The 20,816-nt window shown below is 42.5% G+C and overlaps 5 protein-coding genes across 5 annotated transcripts; 1 reads left to right on the top strand and 4 right to left on the bottom strand.

Moving 5' to 3' along the window:
* Positions 1–1,564: 1,564 nt before the first annotated feature.
* On the bottom strand, positions 1,565–5,604 carry Bfra_010964 (putative cap-gly domain-containing protein; the record flags this gene model as incomplete). Its single annotated transcript, XM_037341293.1, has 2 exons — positions 1,565–5,146; positions 5,197–5,604. The coding sequence occupies 2 exons, from the start codon at positions 5,602–5,604 to the stop codon at positions 1,565–1,567; spliced, it is 3,990 nt and encodes a 1,329-aa protein (XP_037188712.1).
* A 566-nt stretch (positions 5,605–6,170) lies between these two features.
* Positions 6,171–7,534, bottom strand: Bfra_010963 (putative beta-ig-h3 fasciclin protein; the record flags this gene model as incomplete). The annotated part of the gene is made up of 4 exons (XM_037341292.1): positions 6,171–6,575; positions 6,631–6,900; positions 6,966–7,315; positions 7,363–7,534. The coding sequence occupies 4 exons, from the start codon at positions 7,532–7,534 to the stop codon at positions 6,171–6,173; spliced, it is 1,197 nt and encodes a 398-aa protein (XP_037188711.1).
* Positions 7,535–8,773: 1,239 nt separating this feature from the next.
* Bfra_010962 (putative 3-oxo-5-alpha-steroid 4-dehydrogenase protein) lies at positions 8,774–9,850 on the bottom strand (the record flags this gene model as incomplete). The annotated part of the gene is made up of 3 exons (XM_037341291.1): positions 8,774–9,477; positions 9,542–9,766; positions 9,820–9,850. 3 exons carry the CDS (start codon positions 9,848–9,850, stop codon positions 8,774–8,776), a joined length of 960 nt encoding a protein of 319 aa, XP_037188710.1.
* Positions 9,851–11,777: 1,927 nt separating this feature from the next.
* Positions 11,778–15,741, top strand: Bfra_010961 (putative fatty acid oxygenase protein; the record flags this gene model as incomplete). The annotated part of the gene is made up of 11 exons (XM_037341290.1): positions 11,778–12,218; positions 12,267–12,406; positions 12,463–12,862; positions 12,909–13,144; positions 13,197–13,286; positions 13,338–14,284; positions 14,336–14,539; positions 14,591–14,939; positions 14,986–15,167; positions 15,218–15,327; positions 15,379–15,741. The coding sequence occupies 11 exons, from the start codon at positions 11,778–11,780 to the stop codon at positions 15,739–15,741; spliced, it is 3,462 nt and encodes a 1,153-aa protein (XP_037188709.1).
* A 1,571-nt stretch (positions 15,742–17,312) lies between these two features.
* Bfra_010960 (uncharacterized protein) lies at positions 17,313–19,334 on the bottom strand (the record flags this gene model as incomplete). The annotated part of the gene is made up of 4 exons (XM_037341289.1): positions 17,313–17,829; positions 17,890–18,031; positions 18,122–19,159; positions 19,220–19,334. 4 exons carry the CDS (start codon positions 19,332–19,334, stop codon positions 17,313–17,315), a joined length of 1,812 nt encoding a protein of 603 aa, XP_037188708.1.
* Positions 19,335–20,816: the final 1,482 nt, after the last annotated feature.

Below are 20,816 nucleotides of genomic sequence, written 5' to 3'. Positions count from 1 at the left end.
TGATGGGGGTTAGTGTGGTGGTTGGGTGGTTGTAGGATTATGGTTGGGTGTTGAGATTTTGAGGTTTTGAATAGGGAGGAGGGAGGGCGTGAAAAGGGGAAGAGGAGAGGGAAGGGAGAGGGCGAAATATAAGTGTATCTAGGTAAAGTAGAATATGAGGCTTGGGCTAGTTCTGCTTCGAGAACTATGGTGTGATATGTATGGTATGGTGAGAGAGGTGGGTGTGGTGAGTAGTGAGTAGTGAGAAGTGAGAAAATATATATATAGATCTCGGAGATATAAAGAGATAGAGATGACTCTGCTAGACCTAGATATTTCTGTGTATATGTATCCATGTGTATGTAAAGGGAAGTATAAAGAAGATCATCGCTTGTGAGTATGATGTATGATGTGCGTATTTATTGGAACTTGAATTCTTAGATTTGGAACCTAAATAAATAATTACATGACCAAAGAATAAGAAACAAAAGATTAACAATCAAAATCGACTTCTTCAAGACTTGAATTTGAGTTTGAGTTTTCTACATCGGAACATGGTATAGTATAGGCATTACACAAGATCATTGAAACCCGATCGTAAACTCTTGATTAAATCTTTGATTTATCGTTTTGTCAGGGTACAGGTAAAGACTTATATAGTTCCATAAGGGCAGAAGAGCTATGGAAGAGAAAGGCCCTACTTATAAGAAGTAGGACATGTAGTTGGCGCCGTGACACTTTTTCTCTTTGAGTTTTCTTTTTTCTGCTAGAGTTTGTTTTTGTTTTCGACTATCAGATTGTCTCTCATTTCTATTGATTCTGTTGTTTTTTCTTGATTCTTAGTTTTGGATGGAGATTTGGATGGAGATAAGTATAAAGAGAAATATATACAAGTACGTATATGTAAATCTCCATCTCCATCTCTATCACCACCAACAAAACAAAATAAAATGAAATAACACCATCATCATCATCATCATCCATAATAAAATCGTCCAAATTGCCAAGTCTATCATCATCAATCAAATCTACAAATACACTTCTTTTCGGGAGTTTTCTCACAAGTGCCTGAAGAGTGAGCTGGAGAGAGGAGAGGTAATATTTGTCTAATTATAGTAGATCATAGATGATAGACATCAAAGGATGAGTAGATAGATAATACATTAGTTTTGTCATACTTGTATATTGAGATATACATGTATTTCTATTCATATTGTTCGGATTAGATGGATAATTCCTATATGTAAACCATTCCAAATTTTCCATGCACTTTTTATCCTGTGATGTTCACGCCATGAGACTCACCGGCTTGCCAAACGACACCAGAAGTGTTGATACGTTCTATTCCCCATGGACATGTTTTGAGGAGACTCAGCTCTAGTCACAAGTCAAAGATTTCATCAGGGTAAAGTAAAAGCTTCGGTGAAATTAATTCAATTCTTCATTGAGTGGCTACCATAATACTATAATCAACAATTGATCAAACGTACCAGATATTTCTAGCTGTATAGATAACAAAAGCATAGGGTATAATCATCCTCTTCTTTCTTGTTCTACCTCTCCTCTCATAATTCTAAACAATCATTCAAACAAACCCCCATTCTCTCCTAACACCTTCCCATTCCCCAGCCCCTACAATCTCTACCTCTTTTCCCCTCCCTGCACCCTTCCCTTCTAAATCCTTCCACCTCAGATCTACCTTCGCAGCCACATTTCTCTCCCCGTCTCTCTTCAACCCCTTTCTTCCAGTTCCAACTCCTCTACCAACATTCCCCTCCCTCTCCCCCAACACTCTCCCCTTCTTCACAACCTCCTCCTTCCAAGCCCTCCAATCCTCATACTCCTCTCTCTGTCTCGCAACCCAGTACCCTGGTGTACTCTTTGCCGGTCTCCACTTGCCCCTGTCCGCTTTTATGGCACCCAAATCATAAATTCTCGAATTTTCTCCCGTAGCCAACGTCAAGAGTTCGCTTAGCACATCTTGACCTTCTGCTATGACCAATGCTTTCCTCTGTTCCTCAACGGATTTAGATTTAATCAACGGTTCATCTAACCAAGACATATTTTCGCGTTCCGAAAGTTTAACCCGACGATTATCTTCTCGGAGATAACGAACTGCAGCTTGCAGACTAGCAATTTCAGTCTTGAGCGCATCCATTTCCCTAGCAGTAGCAACAGCGCGTTCCTGGCCTGCTTTAGAACCAGATACGACTTCACCCAGTGCTTTACTTTCATCCGCAATCTTCTTCCACTTCTCGCGATCAGCTTCCATAGTTGACAATTCTTTGTTTTGAAGTTCGATTGCTTCAGCAAGTTCTGCTTCACGATGCTTGGCAACTTCGATTTTGCGCTCGAGTTCATTAATACGTTCGTTTTTCTTGGTAGCGTCTCTCATGCGACTCTCTAAAAGTTCTATTTTAACAGATGATTCTTCGAGAGTTTGATCACGTAAAGCGATAAGACGGAGACGTTCATGATTGTCTTCTTTGAGACGACGGAGTTCTTCTTGGGTGTCAACGGTTACAGTCTTGGAAGATTTCAGTTCTTGAGATCTGAGAATCCAAGGGGCTGTTGCAAGCTCAAATTCTAGGGTTTTGTCGAGATCGGATGTCAAGGTTGAGAGATCGATTAGTTGATTGTTGAGAAGTTTAAGCTTATTCGAGTAAGTAGAGAATAAGTCGGATTCATCAGTTGAAAGTATGTTTGAAGTGGTCTGGTAGATAGTACTTTGAACCTCTACATATGTGTATGGCTCGGCTCTACCTTCTTCATGTAACACCGTGAACAGGTCGTTTCCTACATGACGTGTGTATTCTGTAAGTTGTTGAGTTGCCAATTCGCATTGCTCAAACGATTCGATAGTGTCAGGCATAAGTGATAATGATCGAGCTTTCATGTCTTCAATCTCTCTGACTGCTTTTCCGACAATGACCTTTGCACTGCGCGTCTGGGTAATGACTGCCTCGGTCTTCTTGGAGAAATGTTCAAAGAGCTCATCATCTTCCTCTTGACTGGGTATGATAGTTTGGACCATTGTTCTCGTAGATGAAATTGCTGCTGCAGCATTTTCCAGCTGGCTCTGCATGACAAGAGTACGCATATGAACTTCGTCAGCATAATTAGCAAGACTATCCCCAAGGTGAACCTCTGCAAGATGAGACATAAGAGCAATAGTACGTTGCAATTCGCTAGCACACTGCTTTTCCTTCAATTCGTCTCTTCTTAAGCCATCTATCCACCCATTAAGTGCTCTCTCAACAGGTTCAAGTTCGTATAGTGCGCCCTCGTATTTGCCGAATTCCTCTATTGAGCAGTGACTGATGGCATTGACAAAACGGCTACACATGGCACCAACCCATACGAGTTTGTCAAGAACATCACATCCAGCAAATATATCGTCCTCATGGCCGGTGGGTGGCTGTCCGTTTACTCTCTCCTTAACAAATCCGTGTAAAAGATTTGCTTTGAAAGCCACACGTCGGAACCTTAGCAATGCCAAAACCGAATCCCTCTCTGAATTAAATTGATCTGGTAAGAATAATTGAACGATTGACAAATGTTCCGATGCCTCCTGAGCATCTAAGCGACGTAGTTCTAAGTCGATTGTCTTCACCTGTGTTTTAGCGGCAGAAACTTGGAGCTTCATATTCAAGTCTTGCATTGCACGTGTTCGGCTGTTCAATTGTTCCGATTCTGTCTCTGTGACGGCGTGTGATGCTCTTATATCTTCCAAGTCGCTTTGTAGACTAGTGACTAGCTCACGGAATCTTGACAAGGTATATTCCATATCATCCAAGGTCTCATCTTGTTGGGCTGCTCGTCTTGCTTGCTCATTAATAATGCTTTCCTTGAAGTCGATTTCTTCCTGCATCTCCTTCTCGGTTTCGACGTGATTAATCTCGAGTTCATCGTTAAGTTCTTTCAAGCTTTCGAGGTCCTCAATTGTAACTTTCAGTTCCTCAATTTGCTCACTCATACTCATATTTCGATCAGTCAGTTCCTCAATCATGTCTTCGGCACCTAGAGCATTATCGAGTTGTTGGCGGAGATCTTCAATAATTGCTTCTGACTGAGCAAGTTTTCCCTTCACCACATCATAATGTTCCTTAACACTACCGAGCTCTCGAACGTCTTCTTGTAGACTCTTGATTTCGTCTTTAAGCTCGGCCTCAGCTTGTTGTGTCAGATCTCGAAGCCTGAGAAGAGCTTCCGTTAATCGTTCATTCTTTCTCTCCAATTGCAGATAACTTTGACTAGTCTTCTCTTCTGCACTCATTTCTCCTCCCAATTCTGCATTCTCTTCTCGCAATACCTCGACCTCCAACTCCAACTCTTCAGTCTTTTGTTTCAAGGCATCCAATTCAGTTCTGAGCACTTCGGCTGTTTCTTCTGCCATTTCCCTATCCAGGGTTGCCATTTCAAGTATCGATTCATGTTCGGCTTGCATACCTTCCACTTCCTCAAATCTAGCAGCAAACTCTTTCAATTGTTTTCTCAAGTCCGTTATTTCTTGTTGCTGAGGTTGATATTTTGTCTGCAACTTCTGAATAATTGCCTCGAATTTCTCCTTTTCAGCTTGGACATTTTCCAAACCTTTCAGCTTCTCCCTATCCTCCATTCGCTTCTTCTCCATCACCCTTAGCTTTGTTTTCAGGTCTTCAATCTCTCTGCTAGCCGCCGTGCTCGTTGCAACACGCTGTCCAGCTGGTGATCCTGCTGGCGAAGCTTCTCGCCCGGTCCTAGTAAATATGGGGCTTGAAGCTTGCGGAGACAACTGATCCGTATCACTCCTCAGTGAGGGTGACAGCAATCTATCTTCATCAACCGTGTCATGGGTACCATCACTGACTTGACTAGACCCTGATGGTGCGCGGTCCGGAGCAGGTCGAAGTGTGCGTTTAGGGGCCAAAGAGGTGGGACGAGAAGCAGTCGTCCTTGTCGCAGGTCCCCCTACCCTATTTGCCACACCACTACCTCCAGCTAATGGTTTTCCTCGTCCTCCAGGTGGAGGTGGTGGGCCCATTGATGTTCGACTCACAGATGATGGCCGAGGTCTTGTAACGCCGGCAGAGGGCGCACGAGAATTCGCAGGTGTTCCGGTTCGGGAAGTTGAGGCAACTGAAGTACCTGTGGAGTATAGTTGCTTTGTAGGGGATTTTGTGGGCGACTAGATGTAGGATTAGAACTTGTATGGCATCAATATGAACGTATACATACACGAAGGCCTGAAGGGCCAGAGGGATGTCTTCCCATGGGGCTTGGACTTGGAGCATTCATGCTTTTCCTCTTTACGCCATTATCTGGCACAGAGTTTGTTCTTCGTGCCGCCGGGGCAGCAACGCTGCTTGGTCGACCAGGTTTCTTTGCTGGCGCAGGTGCTTTTGGAGGTGGTGCAGGTCGATCGATAATAGCAATAGTAGAAGGGCGAACAAACATTCCTTTGCCCATCTCGCACTGAAAATATCGCCTTCCCAAGACACTGCCATCATTTTTACCCCCTCCATCCTCTAATTCAACTCCGACCCAGTCCCCTGAAGCAAATATTGGATCCGTCCCTATCCATAGAATAGTTGCTATAGCACCATTTCCAAGCTCCACTGTTTGGCCAATTTCGAGTTCGGCCATGATGTGCGAATCATCTGAGAAGTATTGAAACTGTAGTTGGATAGTATGCGTCTAGAGAAGCTGCGGGATTTATCGTTGCTAAGTAAATAATCGAATTATTGACAAATAATTGTCGTTGTCGCGTTCGCGTTGAAACAGTTTGTGGTTACGTAATCATGAAGTTGTCCGTGCTGTTGGTAGGCTCGAGGTAGGTGTTGTTGGTGCGACATTTGAGTGAAAGAATTCATAATATGCAAGTCAATAATAAATTCACTTTAATAATAAATTTCCCCTTTGGAAGATAACAATTGTAGGCAAATATTTCTTATTCAGTCTCTTTTAAAATATATTTCAAAGTGATCACATCATATGTGCATCCCCGCTCACCCCTTAATCAAGTCCCCCCGAATGCAAATGTTTACAATAACACATGTGGTTTGTCTGCATTATGGACGCGGGAATAAGTAAAACTTGTTGTAGTCGAAGACTATGGTATCATTTCATAAAACTCCGTCTCGTACAAAATTGTAAAAGAAAATAATCACATTCTACCCTCCGCACTTACACATTTCACCACACTATTCCAACTACAAAAGCATGATAGCAGCACCCACAACCGCGGCCACCGCACCTCCCAAACTATCTCCTCCAATCCTCTTCTCGCTTCCTGATGTGCCCGTAGCGGCACTGGGGGCTGTAGTTGTCGCCGTAATACCACTGGTGAATGGCGCGATTGCTGCACTAGTTGCGCCCGAAAAGGCAACAGGCTGCTCAGTCGCAGTAGGGTTTGTAACGGCAGTTGTGTTAGAGGGGTTGAGAACGTTGTCAATAATGTGCATGACTCCGTTAGAAACAATGATGTCGGCACCGATGACTTCGGCGCTGTTGGCGAAAATTTTGGAGTCTTCTGAGGTGACAGTGAGGGATTCACCCATGAGCGATGGGAAAGATTCATTGGCTAGCCCGGTGGAGAGGAGAGTGGAGTAGCCGACCTATGAATGGGTTAGTTAAGAAGTAAGGAATTGCGAGAGTTAGAGAGAAACTTACAGTGCCGTTGAGAACGTGGTATTCGAGGATTTGACTGAGTTGCGTTGTAGGTAGAGCAGCAGCTGTGTTCCCAATTCTCTCAAAAGCTTCATTGGAAGGAGCGAAGATAGTGACATCCTTGAGGGATTCGACTGGTGCTATGAGGGAAGTAGTTTTAAGAGCACCCGCAAGAGACAACAGGTTTGAGTCGATGGCTGACATGGATGCCGAAATAGGGATAGTAAGAACTGTATCAACGATGTGCATCACGCCTCCATTGAACATGATATCCTGATTCATGTTAGTTTGTTTTCGCAACAAGTCCAAATGACGAAAAGAATTGAGTAATTGCTTACAGTCTGTGTTGTAGTACTTTTCTCTTTTAATCCGGTAGTCACAACAGCATTTGAACCAACAAGCGCAACCTGTACTACCTGTCCACCTGTGACTTGGGTGTAGCTCTCATTCTTCAGAAGAGTTGGAATGAACTTTGCGTCCTTTGAAAACATGCTGGCTGGAAATGTACCGTTCAAAACATGATATTGAAGAACAGCAGCAACAACATCGCTTTGGCCAGCTGCGGCCTTATTTGCAGGCGTCGCAAGGAATTTCGTGAACGCCGCGTTGTTTGGTGCCAGAACTGTGATTCCTGATGAAGTATTGGAGGAGAGCGCGCTTACTAGTGCGGGCTGTTGTCCGAGAAGCACTGCGAATGTTAATATAGTAATGTAAGAGGAATACCATACAACTTACTGGAAAGAGTAGATAGAGTTTCGTTATTAGCTACGATCGCTTGGGATAACGTCATACCAGAGGTGCTAGCAGCAGCTACCGAGGCAGTATTATTTGTCGCTGGGGCGTCAGTGATCGATGCAGTGACGCTTGAGGCGAGGAGCGCCAGCGAGAAGAGTGATGGTGTATACATTATTCTGAAAGAGATTGGTAATAGAATCAACTATTACTCAACTATATTCTGCTCTGCAAGTATTAAAAAGGAATAAGTAAGACTGGATAATTATCAAAATCACCGAGCAAAGAAACAACAAGAGGGACGGAGAGGAGAGATATAAGAGATACTAGAGGGAGATCTCCCTCAAGGGCAAAGCGGAATTGGAAACGCTCCGCAGAGAAAAAGTGCACTTTCAAGCACATCTTCCCGACTAAAACTCTTGAGCTATAAGTTTTTGATGCCGGAAAATCACATATGTGGTAGATTTTAGCATAGGGAAAGTAGCACAGACACGAATTGAGTGTGACAACTAATTACAGTAACAGGGTTGAATGTTTGAAGCACACTTGCAAAACCCTAGAACCTCCACATAAGAGGGGTGGCGATTGTTGGTAACAATTTCTAATAGAGAAACACACACTAGAAAGCTTGAATTACAATATAAGGATAAAAAAATAAGGTTAATTGATAGCTAGAGTGTATGTGAAACGAGCTGTGGTCAGATCTCGAATGCGGGGTATGATAGGTCGCATGAAATGTCAAAGCCCTTCAAACACGAAGAGAAACCATTGAAACGAACAGCATTTGACTTTGGTCAAGGATCTTATTCGATTCTTGTATGCTGCTTGAAGAAGAGCCATCAAGAGGTATCTGAAGAGCAGATTGTATGAAAATGATCAAGAACTGCCATCAGTTTATGTAGGATTTTTCGAGGAGGGGAAGTTTGAGTTTATTTCATCCTAGCCGACTTTCAAAGATGCATTTGTTGCGAGCTCATTTTGGAGACCAGTGAACTGGTCGAGGAAAAAAGCTGACACCTAGATACGTTTATGATGTTGGGCTGAGCACTTGTCTCATGACGAAAGACTGAAGCATACCAAGAACATCGAGTCTTGGAATCAGCATGTTTGCGAATTAGTTGGGTCAAGTAAACGTGGCCATTTAGAGGGAGCAAGTAACCTATAAATAAGATTGAAAATCAAGAAGAAACTTGGTAGGATGATTCATAACATTATTGGTATTCGCCTGACAAGCAAAACAGTGTTATGTGCTCTAAAGTGTACTTGGAGTTAATCTTCAGTCCGTTCCAAAAACCCACTGGAAACGATGCTGGCGATTTGTATGAGCCCTAGGGTTTTCATCCCTGGCAAATACCGCCATACCATCAAATTTCCCATCGTCCTGAGAGATTCTTCTATCAAAATCTCAAGACCATTAACCAGTAAGTTCCTTGATGAAGGCTCCTGGGGCAGGAAAGAGAACATTTCTCTTCTTCTTGTACTTATCGCCGAAATCGACACGGTATTGCTTTTCCTTCTTAACAGCCCATTGCTGCATTTGTGCTGTCCCAACGATAGCGAAAATGACCGTACTCAAACTCTTAGTCACCAAGATCATACCAATCCACGCGAGCGTCTCGAAAAAATAATTAGGGCATGTTACCATGGAAAATCCGTAACCCTGGGGAATTCCACGTTCAGTCCCTCCCGGCGAGCGAAGGTTGGAGAGAGTAAGATGAGTTTTGAGATTAGAAAGCTCGCCAAAGAGGTATAGAGCCACTCCAGCCATATTCAGATAGTCAATCTTCGAGGATGAGAGGGCAGTGTAGGATGAAGGGGCATATATAAAGTAGGCGATGTAGAGACCGCTAAGAAGCCAGTAGTGAGCGCAGTTTTTGAAGATATTTCTAGCTGGCATTGTAGACAGGGAGAAACGGTGAACGAAGACGGTCTCATATTCGCGTTTAAGAAAATGAAGAACTATGAGCGACATAGAGAGCAGCTGAGAACTCGAGAGGGGGGCAATGGAGGTGGTAGGATGAGAGTAGATATAAGGGCGGAGGAGGGGAAATCCAAGGTGGATTAAGATAGGACCGAGGTATTCGATTATATAGACGGTACGCCAGCCTAATTGAGGACCTAAAGTAGATTATAAATGTAAGTTATGATGCTTAGAATCGAGTGATGAGTTGCAGATATATACCTAGGTCCTTGATCAAGATTTCCTTTCCAGTGATCACTTCTTTATGTTGAGAAATGAATGCTTTCCTGTCTTTTAAGATCTTCTTCTGTTCTGGATCGAAAATACCAAATCTATTGGGGTCCCAGCCGCCGGCTTGCTTAGCCAACTTATCTTTAACATCTTGAACCGTGGTCGTTTCGTCGATATCAATCGAGGTAGGGAGACGTTTGATGGGGTTTTTGGGAGCTTTGAAGATTAGCTTTTAAGAATGTTCAATGGCAGCAGAATGAACAACTTACAGCGATTTGTGACCTTTAATGTGACTGCCATCTTGGAAAAATCGACAATGTATGATCCGAAGGGATTGATCAAGATTGCTAAAGATTTGAGAAGACGGTGCTGAGCTCGGGGGAAGTAATAAGTGAACGAGGTGAGCTTGCTTGTTGGCTGTCGATCTTCAAAATTATTTGACTTTTGACTATTGACCAGGCCAATTGGTCCAGGCACGGAATATCCGCCACCAATTCACCGATCATGATGATGATCATCGTAGGGAGATCCAACGCACCCTGCCAACTGTACGGTCTAGGCCTAATTAAAACGATACTTTGGCAGTACTCTGTACTCTTGTGCTCGAGATACTTTGAAGTCTAATTAAACTCATGAAAGCAAAATTATAGACCAGCTCCCTAGTACCTCTCTACAGATCTATCTAGAAAGGATCTAGAAAGGTATAGATATCAAAATCAAGCTACATGAAAGCGGTGAATGTAGATCATTCATCACATGATATGGTAGACCCAAAGTTTGGTTTAGTATGTTTCATTCCAGTCTCTCTCTCTCTCTCTCTCTCTCTCTCTCTCTCTCTCTCTTCCCCCCCTCTCCCTCCTCCTTTTTGTTGACTCTCACTTGTTCTCATTGTAAATATAAATACCTATTTCAATTCGTTTCCCCCTCCTGTAACCCTCTCACTTCAATTGGATGGGCATATCATACCGAGTGGTTCAATTGGTTGATAAATCATGAGGTCTATCAAATACAACTTTACCTTGCATTACAGCCCTCCACAATCCTTGCTCTGCAAGCCATCTTCTCCTCACGGTTCTGCGAGAAGACAAATTCGGATGTTTTGAGCTTCAGCAGCCCCTGAAAAGAGGAGATTGAGGGGTTGAGCTGCTGCGCAGTAGCCAATGCTTTTTTATCCACGAAGCACTCAAGTGGGACTTCTTCACGTCCCTAGAGCTTCATTTTCAGTAGCATCAAAATTACACCAACACACACATCCTGCAAAGTAAAGCAAATAGTGTATCTGTTGTAGGGTTCTATGCCGTTGGCAAAATCCTCTCACTTCTCCAGATATCGGCTTGCGGGGTCGGGTACAATGTTGTGTTCTCAATAAACCAATCATATATTGGAGTAGGTTTCAAACTTTTTAATATCGTCTACCTTGTGACATGAATTTCCGTGTATGAGCCAAGCAAAACACAAACCTGAGAGATCGTTCGATTTTGAGATCCGAATCGAGCTATCGGAGAATGTTATAAAACTTTTTGTTTGACCACCAAATCTCGATCTAGAGACTCAATAATAATATCACGTCCATACATTGAATCTTTGGGATAATATCGAGTAGTGTGGCAACTTAATGATACATCAAGTGCAAGCATTTCCTATCAAGTAGCGCGCCATGTCCAAATCTGCGACTTTGCATACATTCAGGTCTCACTCAATCTGAAGATTGTCAACGCATTGTCCAATGAATTACTAATATTTCAGCCTCTGGGCATTTTCTGAGGTAACCCTTCAATTTGATATTCACAGGTTTTGATTGGGTTACAATGAAGGGGACATCAATTCCACTTTCTCTTCAAGCTGCAACACGGCAGGAGCTATCAAATCGAGGGGAGAGCTTCCCTTCCCCCTCAATTGCTTACCAGGTAGCTCAGCTTACAACCTCTTTCTTTTACTCCTTCTTACATTACTTTTCCTTTTCCTTTTACTCTCAAACAAAGCTATCTATAGCCTGTTCTTCTCCTCTCGTTCGAGGGTACAAATCATACATATACTTCAGTAGCACCTTGATTCAGCCCATACCACGCTCTCTCCTCTCTTAACGCAACTGATAATCAGTTGTTCCCAAGTAAGTAATAAACAGCACGATGCACTCTAGCTTCCTATTATATTGTTGTTTACATTTGTCGTGTCTTCAGACCAAAACTAACGCTCCAGTAGAGGCTAATCCATTGATCCAATTGCAATGATGAGACGCCTTTCGAGTGTTTTTAAAAGTAAAGACAAGGAAAACACTAAATCCTCACCTGCTTCTGCCGAAAATGGAGCAACCTCATCAAGCGGCCCAGCGCGTCGTTTGACTTTAGGTGTGACTAGAAAGTCCACTAGTGGTACTGCAAGCTCCAATCCTCAAGTATTCGAAGGTCCCGATCATAGTGTAAAACGCGCTGGTATCGTAGGAACTCTCGAGTCACTCGGGAAAGTCATTAGCACAGCCAATCGTCCTTTAAACACCGAGACTGGGGATGGCTCATACGACACAAAACAAGAGCAGTCGGGTTTATGGGATGATCTCAAAGCATTGCGAATTAAGGATTTGGAGACATTGCAGATGACTATAAAGCAAGAAATAGGATCTTCAAATCTGGCAGATGATAAGACCATGTTAATGGAGAAGCTTATTCAGGTAAGGCTGACCCTCGACTTTCGACATACAAAAACTAAGACTCGATAGTTGGTTGCCAACCTTCCTGGAACCTCCAAGACTCGAGTTAAGCTTACGGAAGTACTTGTTGATGAGCTATGGGGATCCTTGGAACATCCACCAGCTTCGATGCTTGGTGACAAATATAATTATCGACAAGCCGATGGCTCGTGAGCATACCGCCAGAACCATTCAGGTTATTTCTCCAACTAATCCTTATTCATAGATACAATAACATCAAGTTTCCCGATATTGGAAAAGCAGGCACAGCATACGCTCGAAGTGTTACTCCAAAAATCGTTCAGCCAAACCCAAAACCAGATCCAGGCCTCATATTCGACACAATTATGAGTCGAGAAAATGGTGGATTCAAGCCCCACCCGAACAACATTTCCAGTATGCTTTACTATATTGCAAGTATTATCATTCATGACTGCTTTCGCACCTCACACGAAGATTTCAATATTTCAATGACTTCCTCTTATTTAGATCTTTCTCCTCTGTATGGAAGTAATCAGGATGAACAAAATAACATGCGAACACTAAAGGATGGAGAACTAAAACCGGATTGTTTCTCTGAGAAGAGATTATTAGGCTTTCCTCCTGGAGTTGGATGTATTCTTATTGTAAGTTGCTTATATGAACCGTAGACCTGCAACTAAAGCGTAATAGATGTTCAATCGTTTCCACAACTATGTAGTGAAACAATTGGCGACAATAAACGAGAATGGTCGCTTTACACCCCCCAAGGACAATCTATCAGACGACAAGAAGCAAGCAGCCTGGAAAAAGTACGATAATGATCTCTTTCAAACCGGACGGCTTATTACTTGCGGTCTCTACATTAACATTATTCTACTCGATTATCTCCGTACAATTGTCGGTTTGAATCGGGTCAATTCTACCTGGTAAGAGTTGTTTGAATGGAGACAAGAAATGTGTATAGCTAAAACTCAATAGGACTCTTGATCCTCGGATCGAAATGGAAAGAAATAGCAAGCCCGGAACTGCCGCTGGAGTCGGGAATCAATGTGCCGCTGAATTTAACCTGTAAGCCTTGCTATTAATTGCCTTCTCATAATTAAAGCTAATTGTATGTAGCGTGTACCGATGGCATTCCTGTATCAGTCAACGTGATGAGAAATGGTCAGAAGAACTATACATGAAAATCTTTGGAAAGAGCTACAAGGAAGTCACTATGCAGGAGCTTCTCATTGGTTTGGGTAAGCTCGAAGCAATGACACCAGAAGATCCCCTGCAACGAGACTTCGCTGGTATGAAGAGAGGCACTGATGGAAAACTCAATGACGATGATCTTGTCAAAGAACTGACCGCCAGTATTGAAGACTTGGCTGGGTCATCAGGAGCAAATAACGTTCCCGCAGTCCTTCGTGCTGTTGAAATCCTTGGGATGGAACAAGCTCGTGCATGGAAGTGCGCAACTCTAAATGAATTCCGCAAACACTTCGGCCTCATACCACATGAAAAGTTCTCAGATATTAATTCAGATCCAGCCGTCTACGAGAAATTGAAGGTTCTGTTCGATGAGCCCGATTTGGTCGAACTTTATGCTGGATTAGTTTGTGAAGATGCCAAGGCGCCAATGGATCCAGGTGTTGGCATTGGACCGACCTATACAATTAGTCGTAGCATTCTTTCTGACGCTGTGACATTGGTTCGTGGTGACAGATTCTATACCACCGACTATCATCCAGCAAACCTTACGAATTGGGGTGTCACTGAAGTCAAGTATGATTTAAACGTCAATCAAGGTTGTGTTTTCTACAAGTTGTTCATCCGAGCTTTTCCAAATCATTTCTCGCATAACAGCATCTATGCCCACTATCCTCTTACGATACCGTCTGAAAATAAAAAGATTATGGAGAAACTTGGCCGTGCGAATGACTACAGTTGGGACAAACCAGTTAAGGTTCCAGAACGAAAGAATATCGTCACCTATGATGGAGTCAAGAGTGTTCTTACTAACGCGGAAGCATTTGGCGTTGATAATTGGCGCAGAGGTCTTGCTTACCTCATGGGAAAACCAGGTATTTAAGCTCGTTGCGAAAGCTACACGCTCAGTACTAATATGAACTTAGGTGCCAATTTCATGTTGGCTGGTGATGGCGACTTCTTTGCCGAGCGTCGAAATCAGATGAAGGAATGCCTTTATCAAGACAAATGGCACGAGAGTGTCAAGAACTATTACGAAAGCATTGTCCCAAAACTTCTCAAAAGATGGTCCTACAATATCGGTGGCACGACCAACCAGGTTGATGTCATTCGCGATATTGATAATTCCGGTGAGAATCTCGTCAACTTGGTCCCTTTTGTTTTTATCTAACACTGCCTAGCTCATGTTCACTTTGCCGCCAACGTTTTTCACCTACCACTCAAAAGCGAAGATAATCCCAAAGGTGTATATACCGAGCATGAATTGTACATGGTGTTGGCTGTCATCTTCATCGTAATCTTCTTTGGTGACGTCGACCCAGCCAAAACCTTTGCACTACGTGCTGCCGGTCTTCCGGTCACACAGGATCTTGGTCAACTAGTCGAGCAAAATGTGAACTTCATCTCAAAGACTAGTCTTGTATCAGGTATCGTTGATACTTTCATGGAAGAAAACAACGCGCTTAAAGATTATGGTGTGCACATGGTACGCCATTTGTTGAAGGCTGGCTTGGGTGTTCATGAGACTGTGTTAGTATATCCTTCATTCATTCATTATGTTTACTAATATTTTTAGTTGGTCACAAATTTTGCCAACAGCAGGAGCGATGGTAGCAAACCAAGCACAAGTTTTTGGCCAAGTTCTTGACTTTTATCTTGGTGATGGCAAAGAACATCTCCCGGAGATCAACCGTCTTGCAAAGCTCAACACAGCAGAAGCAGACGATATCCTGTTGCATTACCTGTTGGAAGGAATCAGTAAGCTATGTCTGTCTAATCTGTCAATACCACTTACTAACAATATATAGGAATGTACGGCACATTTGGTGCTTACCGCACATGTCATCAAAACATTACTGTCAACGATGGATCTCGCAAAGTCGATTGCAAGCCTGGCGATTCAGTCTTCGTCAGTTTCGTATGTCTCTCCCTCTGTAGAACTTATCAAGATAAACTAACAAAACCTCAGGTTTCACTGGCCCAGGACCCTAAAATCTACCCCGATCCAAAGAAAGTTCGTTTAGATCGTCCAGTTGATTCTTATCTCGTCTATGGCGTCGGTTCTCACGCTTGTCTCGGCGCCGAAGCTTCACGCGTAGCTCTTACAGCTATGCTCAAATGTATTGGCCGACTTGACAATTTGAGAAGAGCACCTGGTCCTCAGGGCGAAATGAAGAAGATCCCAAGAGAGGGAGGATTCTATGTTTATATGGATAAGATGATGGGATCTGAATTCCCCTTCCCGACGACGATGAAGATTTGTTGGGATGGAGGCTTGAATGAACCGGTACCGGTGGTGGAGAAGGGGAAAGGAAAGAAGAATGGCGCATGACCAGCTGGGAATGATGCTGCTGATCCGGAAGATTGGAATTGCTGGTGATGATTTGAATGGAACAGAATGGATAGGCTGCATTGAATTTGAATGGATGAAGAGGGGTCTAAACACGGACCTCCTGGGGATTATTTACTTGCAATTTCTTTCGCTTATTGGTCTGATGAGTTGGATTCGAATTTTGATTTGCGATAATTTGAAGGTTGAGGTGGCGAGGTTCTGCTTTTTATTTTTCTTGCTTCGTTCGATACCTTGCTATTTAATGCTGATTTTATTGAACTTTGGCGGAAGTACCTAACTTGGAGGAATTTAGCTAGCAATAATATCTTGCATTTTGGTTTCGTGAGACTTGTTCATTTGTAGATTGGTGAAAATTGAATATTTAGTGTTGAGTGTGTGGGTTCAGTATTGGGAACCTGGGGAGGATATGAAAGGAGCGGGGGATTTTCATCTTCATCAAGTCTTCATAGAATACAGGTGTGTGGCTCATATCTATGGCTGATTATTTGGATCCTGCTGTCAACGTAAACCAACTAGAGTGGCACAGATAGTCGTGTGTCTTTTTGGCATAGAGGGAAAAGTTTTATTGCGTGTAGGAGATCTATTATCTCGTTTATATTACATTACTACATTAGCACGCTAGTAGTATCTTACTAGGCGAGTGTGGCACCTAGTGCCGTTTCTAACACTAATACGCATCCGTGATGAGGTTTATGACTCGTTTGAAATTTTCTCTAGGTCTCGAGTGTGTGCATCGTGTGCATTTAGCTTGTTGGTTCGGATGAGACATGGATGCATCGGATTTATTCTTTCTGTTTTTACATCGTAGGGAGAATGAGTCTCGCTTGATTGATGATCTGTGGTAGCGAAATAGTTCGTCAGTTTATTGTGTAGGTGTTTTGTTGTGCTATGCCGGGGGTCATATAGAATGGAGATCCAATACTAGAGCGATAGAGAGTGAAAGATGGTATTGGTGAGATGCAAATAGCAAGGTCATGTGATTGTTATTGTATTGGTGTATAATGTCTGGCGGAGCCAAGGCTTTTGGCCTGGGGTTTGGAGACTTCCCTAGGAATATGAGGGTATTCTAAGCGATGGTCTTGATTATATAAATGCTTTCTGTAGGAAGCAGATCTGGCTTACATAGAGTTTGGGGTGGAAATACAATGGTCGATGACTTCGAAGAGCCGGAAAAGCAATTTTAAATACTAGAAGAAAATGATCAAAGATCTGGAGAATCAGATATATATGTCTACCCTGAAATGACACGGAATTTTATTGGTGTGATGATTTGGAAGGCATTTTCATTTGTTAGTTTCCGCTTCGAGGTGGGCAAAATAACGATTATTATGGAGATTGAACCACAAAGTGGAACTTTCGCGATAGTTGGAAACATGATGGTATTCAGTCGTATGTTTCAATACCAAGTTCAAGAAAAATGAAATATAAGCCCATCATCATCATCGTCATCATCATCATCATCAAGCTATCGTCGTACCTCATTGTCTCATTGTCTCATAAGTGATCAACCCATACCCAGCGAAACTTCTCACAACACCAATCCACATCAACTATCCAAGAGACTTGAGAGAAGCATATGTTTGGGCAATGCTAACTGCAAGTGATGCCATTGCTAAGAAAACACTGACAGCCCCGAAAATTATAACTCCCCAGAATGTATAATAATTGAAGGAATCTCGACTGTCTCTCCAGAGTTGTCGGAAACCTCGCGGTTTTTGCTTGTCCGTGTATTCTCGGAGTATTCGGACACGATGTTCAAGATGACCAAAACAAGCGTAAGGTATTTCAGATTCATTTCGTGCGGCGGATTCAATCTTTGACGAAGACAAATTGTGATACGAGTCTAGGAGGGTGTATTCTGACGAGGTTATGGAATCAGTATCCTTCCACATCTTTGCTGTTGGTTCTTCGCTGCGAGTACTTATGAGTCTGTAAAATCTCTTCGAGTCCTTTGAAGAGGTATGTAGCATAAACCAAGTTCGCTTAATGCTGTGATTCAATCCAAACGCATGGGAAACAAGTGATCTAGAGGATGGTTCTGGATCAAATACATCCCGTGTGTTCATGCTTTCAGATTGGTATGCGTCAGTAAATTCTTTTGAATCACACGAAGACAGACTCCCTTACCAATATTCTTCTGGACGCCCAGCTGGATACCCTAGCAAAGTATGTCTGATCCATGCGAGTAGTAACTCCTTACTTTCAAGATTGAGAAGAAGGTGCTCCTCTAGTACATCTATCCAGATTAATTTGATACCTCCGAGTTCTACTAAAGATTCTGTGTTTAAATCGTCAATCCTCAGGTGCTTTTAAGGGAGGCTTTCTAATCTGTGAACTGGGAGATTGATCTGCTGCTCACAGAAATAGATAATGATCATGAACTCAGTCAGTTCAAGCGCAAGAACGGCTTCAATATCGATATAATAAATCCACTCCTGGAATTTTGATTGAAAAGAAACTTGTTTAAAGACAGTTTCTAACCTTATGTAAGTATTGAAAATAGGAATGATATCTGCAAGCAATAAGATATCATGTAATTCACTACCTATCTCCCGATGAAGAACTCCAGAATCGTAACAAAACTCAAGCACGGATCCAGCTTTCCGTTCACCGGAACGACTGCCATATTTGCATAGTAATTCGGCACAGCAAATTCCAACGATAATGCAATCTTTCGAAGCTCTGATTGCAATCAAACGTCTTCGAAGCCATGTTTTTTGTAATGTTAGAGTCCACTGGCGACGGGCAACATTCGAGAATTCGTCAACCCAAAAAAGCTTTTTGTAATACTTCTCCCATGCTATTTCGAATGATCTTTCATAATCTTTGTCAGAACTGGCATCCCAATACTGGCGAAGAAGTTCACAAGTCGTGTCGTCTGGAAAGCCACTCAATTCATCTGCGTCAATCGTAAAAATCACGGGCGATTCTGCACTTATTTGTTTAAAGTTGAAAGGATTTCTCCGGGCTCTATCCAAAAATTGATCAACAATTTCTCCCTGGGCTGTTGTAAACCACGGCTGGTTTCTAAATTGTCGACTTGAATTATTGCTATATTGTCGACGAAGTTGGTCATCAGATTGTGACCCAGAGACTCTACCTCGTGAGGAAGATATTTCAACGTTTCGTTGATCTAGATACTCAAGTTCTGGATCATTATCTAATGCTTCATATTCTGGATCAGAACCGGCAGTCTTCGTTCTTCGCCGATTCTCCCGTAGAATTTGAATACCATGTTTCAACCACTCTTCTAGTTTTGCAGAGGGAAGCGTAATCGAGTCTTCAGCCTCGTTCTGCGAAAGTTTTTCGACACTGTTTGCGACTACCGATGATGTTAGATTTTTCGATGATGATTCTGGGATGTTGTTAGGAGAAGTATGCTGAGGTGTATGTGCATCTAGAAGATCAGTCAGTATTTTTGATAAGAACAAACATACATTCCGTCTATTTCCCCTACCTAAGGATGGTATCTGAATGCTTAGTTCGTCCTCGCCATCCCCATTTGGTATGCCTGACTGGCTCCGTTGGCTTACTGTTTTAACACTTGTCGATTTGATATCTATATTCACCATTCTGAAAGTAGCTTCAGTTGAATGAAGGAAGCAAAAGAAAATAAAACTCAATCTCTGAGAGCCTGATAACTCGCGAATAAGATGGTAACGTAACTCGAGGCTCCCATTGTTCACCCGCCTGCAGTGCAACCAATTCATTTCTTCAACCAGTGATACAAAATCCAGACTCTACATCGCATGCCCCTCAATAAACGATTGACACACTTCTTCAAGTACAAGATCTGCTCTAGAATGTAGGTGGGCAGATGAAAAGATGACCGGGAATATCTGAATATTCACATCTCAAACTCCAGGTACTCCCTTCTACTGCAAACCAAGCAAATCAATTAATACTATATCAATATACTATCACCCTATCGCAAAATCGTGTAGCTTGTGGCGTGAGATACATTTTGTTGAACTAATGAATCACAAATGAAAAGGTTCGTGGAAATTAGTTGTATTGACTAGGTTGTGTGAAAGAGGAGAGCTCTGAATAAGCTATTATATGCTTAGTCAGTTACTATACTGACGACGTTCAACACATTGTATCAAACTAATATCAGATAAAATCCAATATGCTCCACTTGAACCAAAATACGATTTCGAAGTGCCTTGTCGATGTTTGATTTTTTACTTGAGTGTTATGCACTAAATACATAATTATGTACAATATTTACAGTCCCCCCTCCCCTCCCAATCTCTCCATACCGCTCCTTTCAATTCTTCCTTTCCCCTCTCCATCACCTTCTCAACCTCCCAGTCCCTCATTTCCCAATCACCATCCCAAAATCCAAACCCATCCCCCAATCCTCTCAAAAAACACGCCCAAAATTACACCCAAAATTACACCCAAAAGAAACAGAAGAAAAAACTCAGGATACATGTACGCAAGTACATATGTATGTATGCATGTATGTACTCTATGATTATTAAGCAACTAATGTAAGTTATTTAGGTATGTAATGTGTGGTATCTCAACTATAGGCATTTCTCCCAGGTATATCGAGGACCTGAGTATTTTGGGTATTCAACTTCGACTTCTCTCGGGTATTTTCATCTCCTCTCCCCACTTTATTTTCTCCCCTTTCCTTTCCCCACCCTTCACTCCTTTTCGAAAGATAACCCTTCGCACGCACTAAGAACTAAAAAGTGTACAAAAGAACAAAAGGCATGATCACCCACTACGAACCATTCTTCCAGATCCACGCTCCAGCTCCGCGCTCAAGACAAATGTGACAAAAGAGAAGCCAGATAGCGTATAATATGTGCAAGAAAACTGTATCCGTCAAGGGGTGCGAGGGTCTCCATCCATCCATCCATATCCATCCATATCCACCCATCTATCCCTCGTAAAAAAGAAAAAAGATCCACCTATAACATAACATAATTGTTGGATCATGTTATGTTTGTTGTAGATCGTACCCAGAAAATCTCCCATTACTCTCTTTCTCTCATTCCCCAGTATCATGACATCTCTTTTTCTCTGTCGTCATCTGCACT

The sequence above is a fragment of the Botrytis fragariae genome (genome assembly GCF_013461495.1).
Source record: "Botrytis fragariae strain BVB16 chromosome Unknown tig00000223, whole genome shotgun sequence".
Classification (NCBI taxonomy): Eukaryota; Fungi; Ascomycota; class Leotiomycetes; order Helotiales; family Sclerotiniaceae; genus Botrytis; species Botrytis fragariae.
This window is presented reverse-complemented; position numbering and strand designations above follow the sequence as displayed.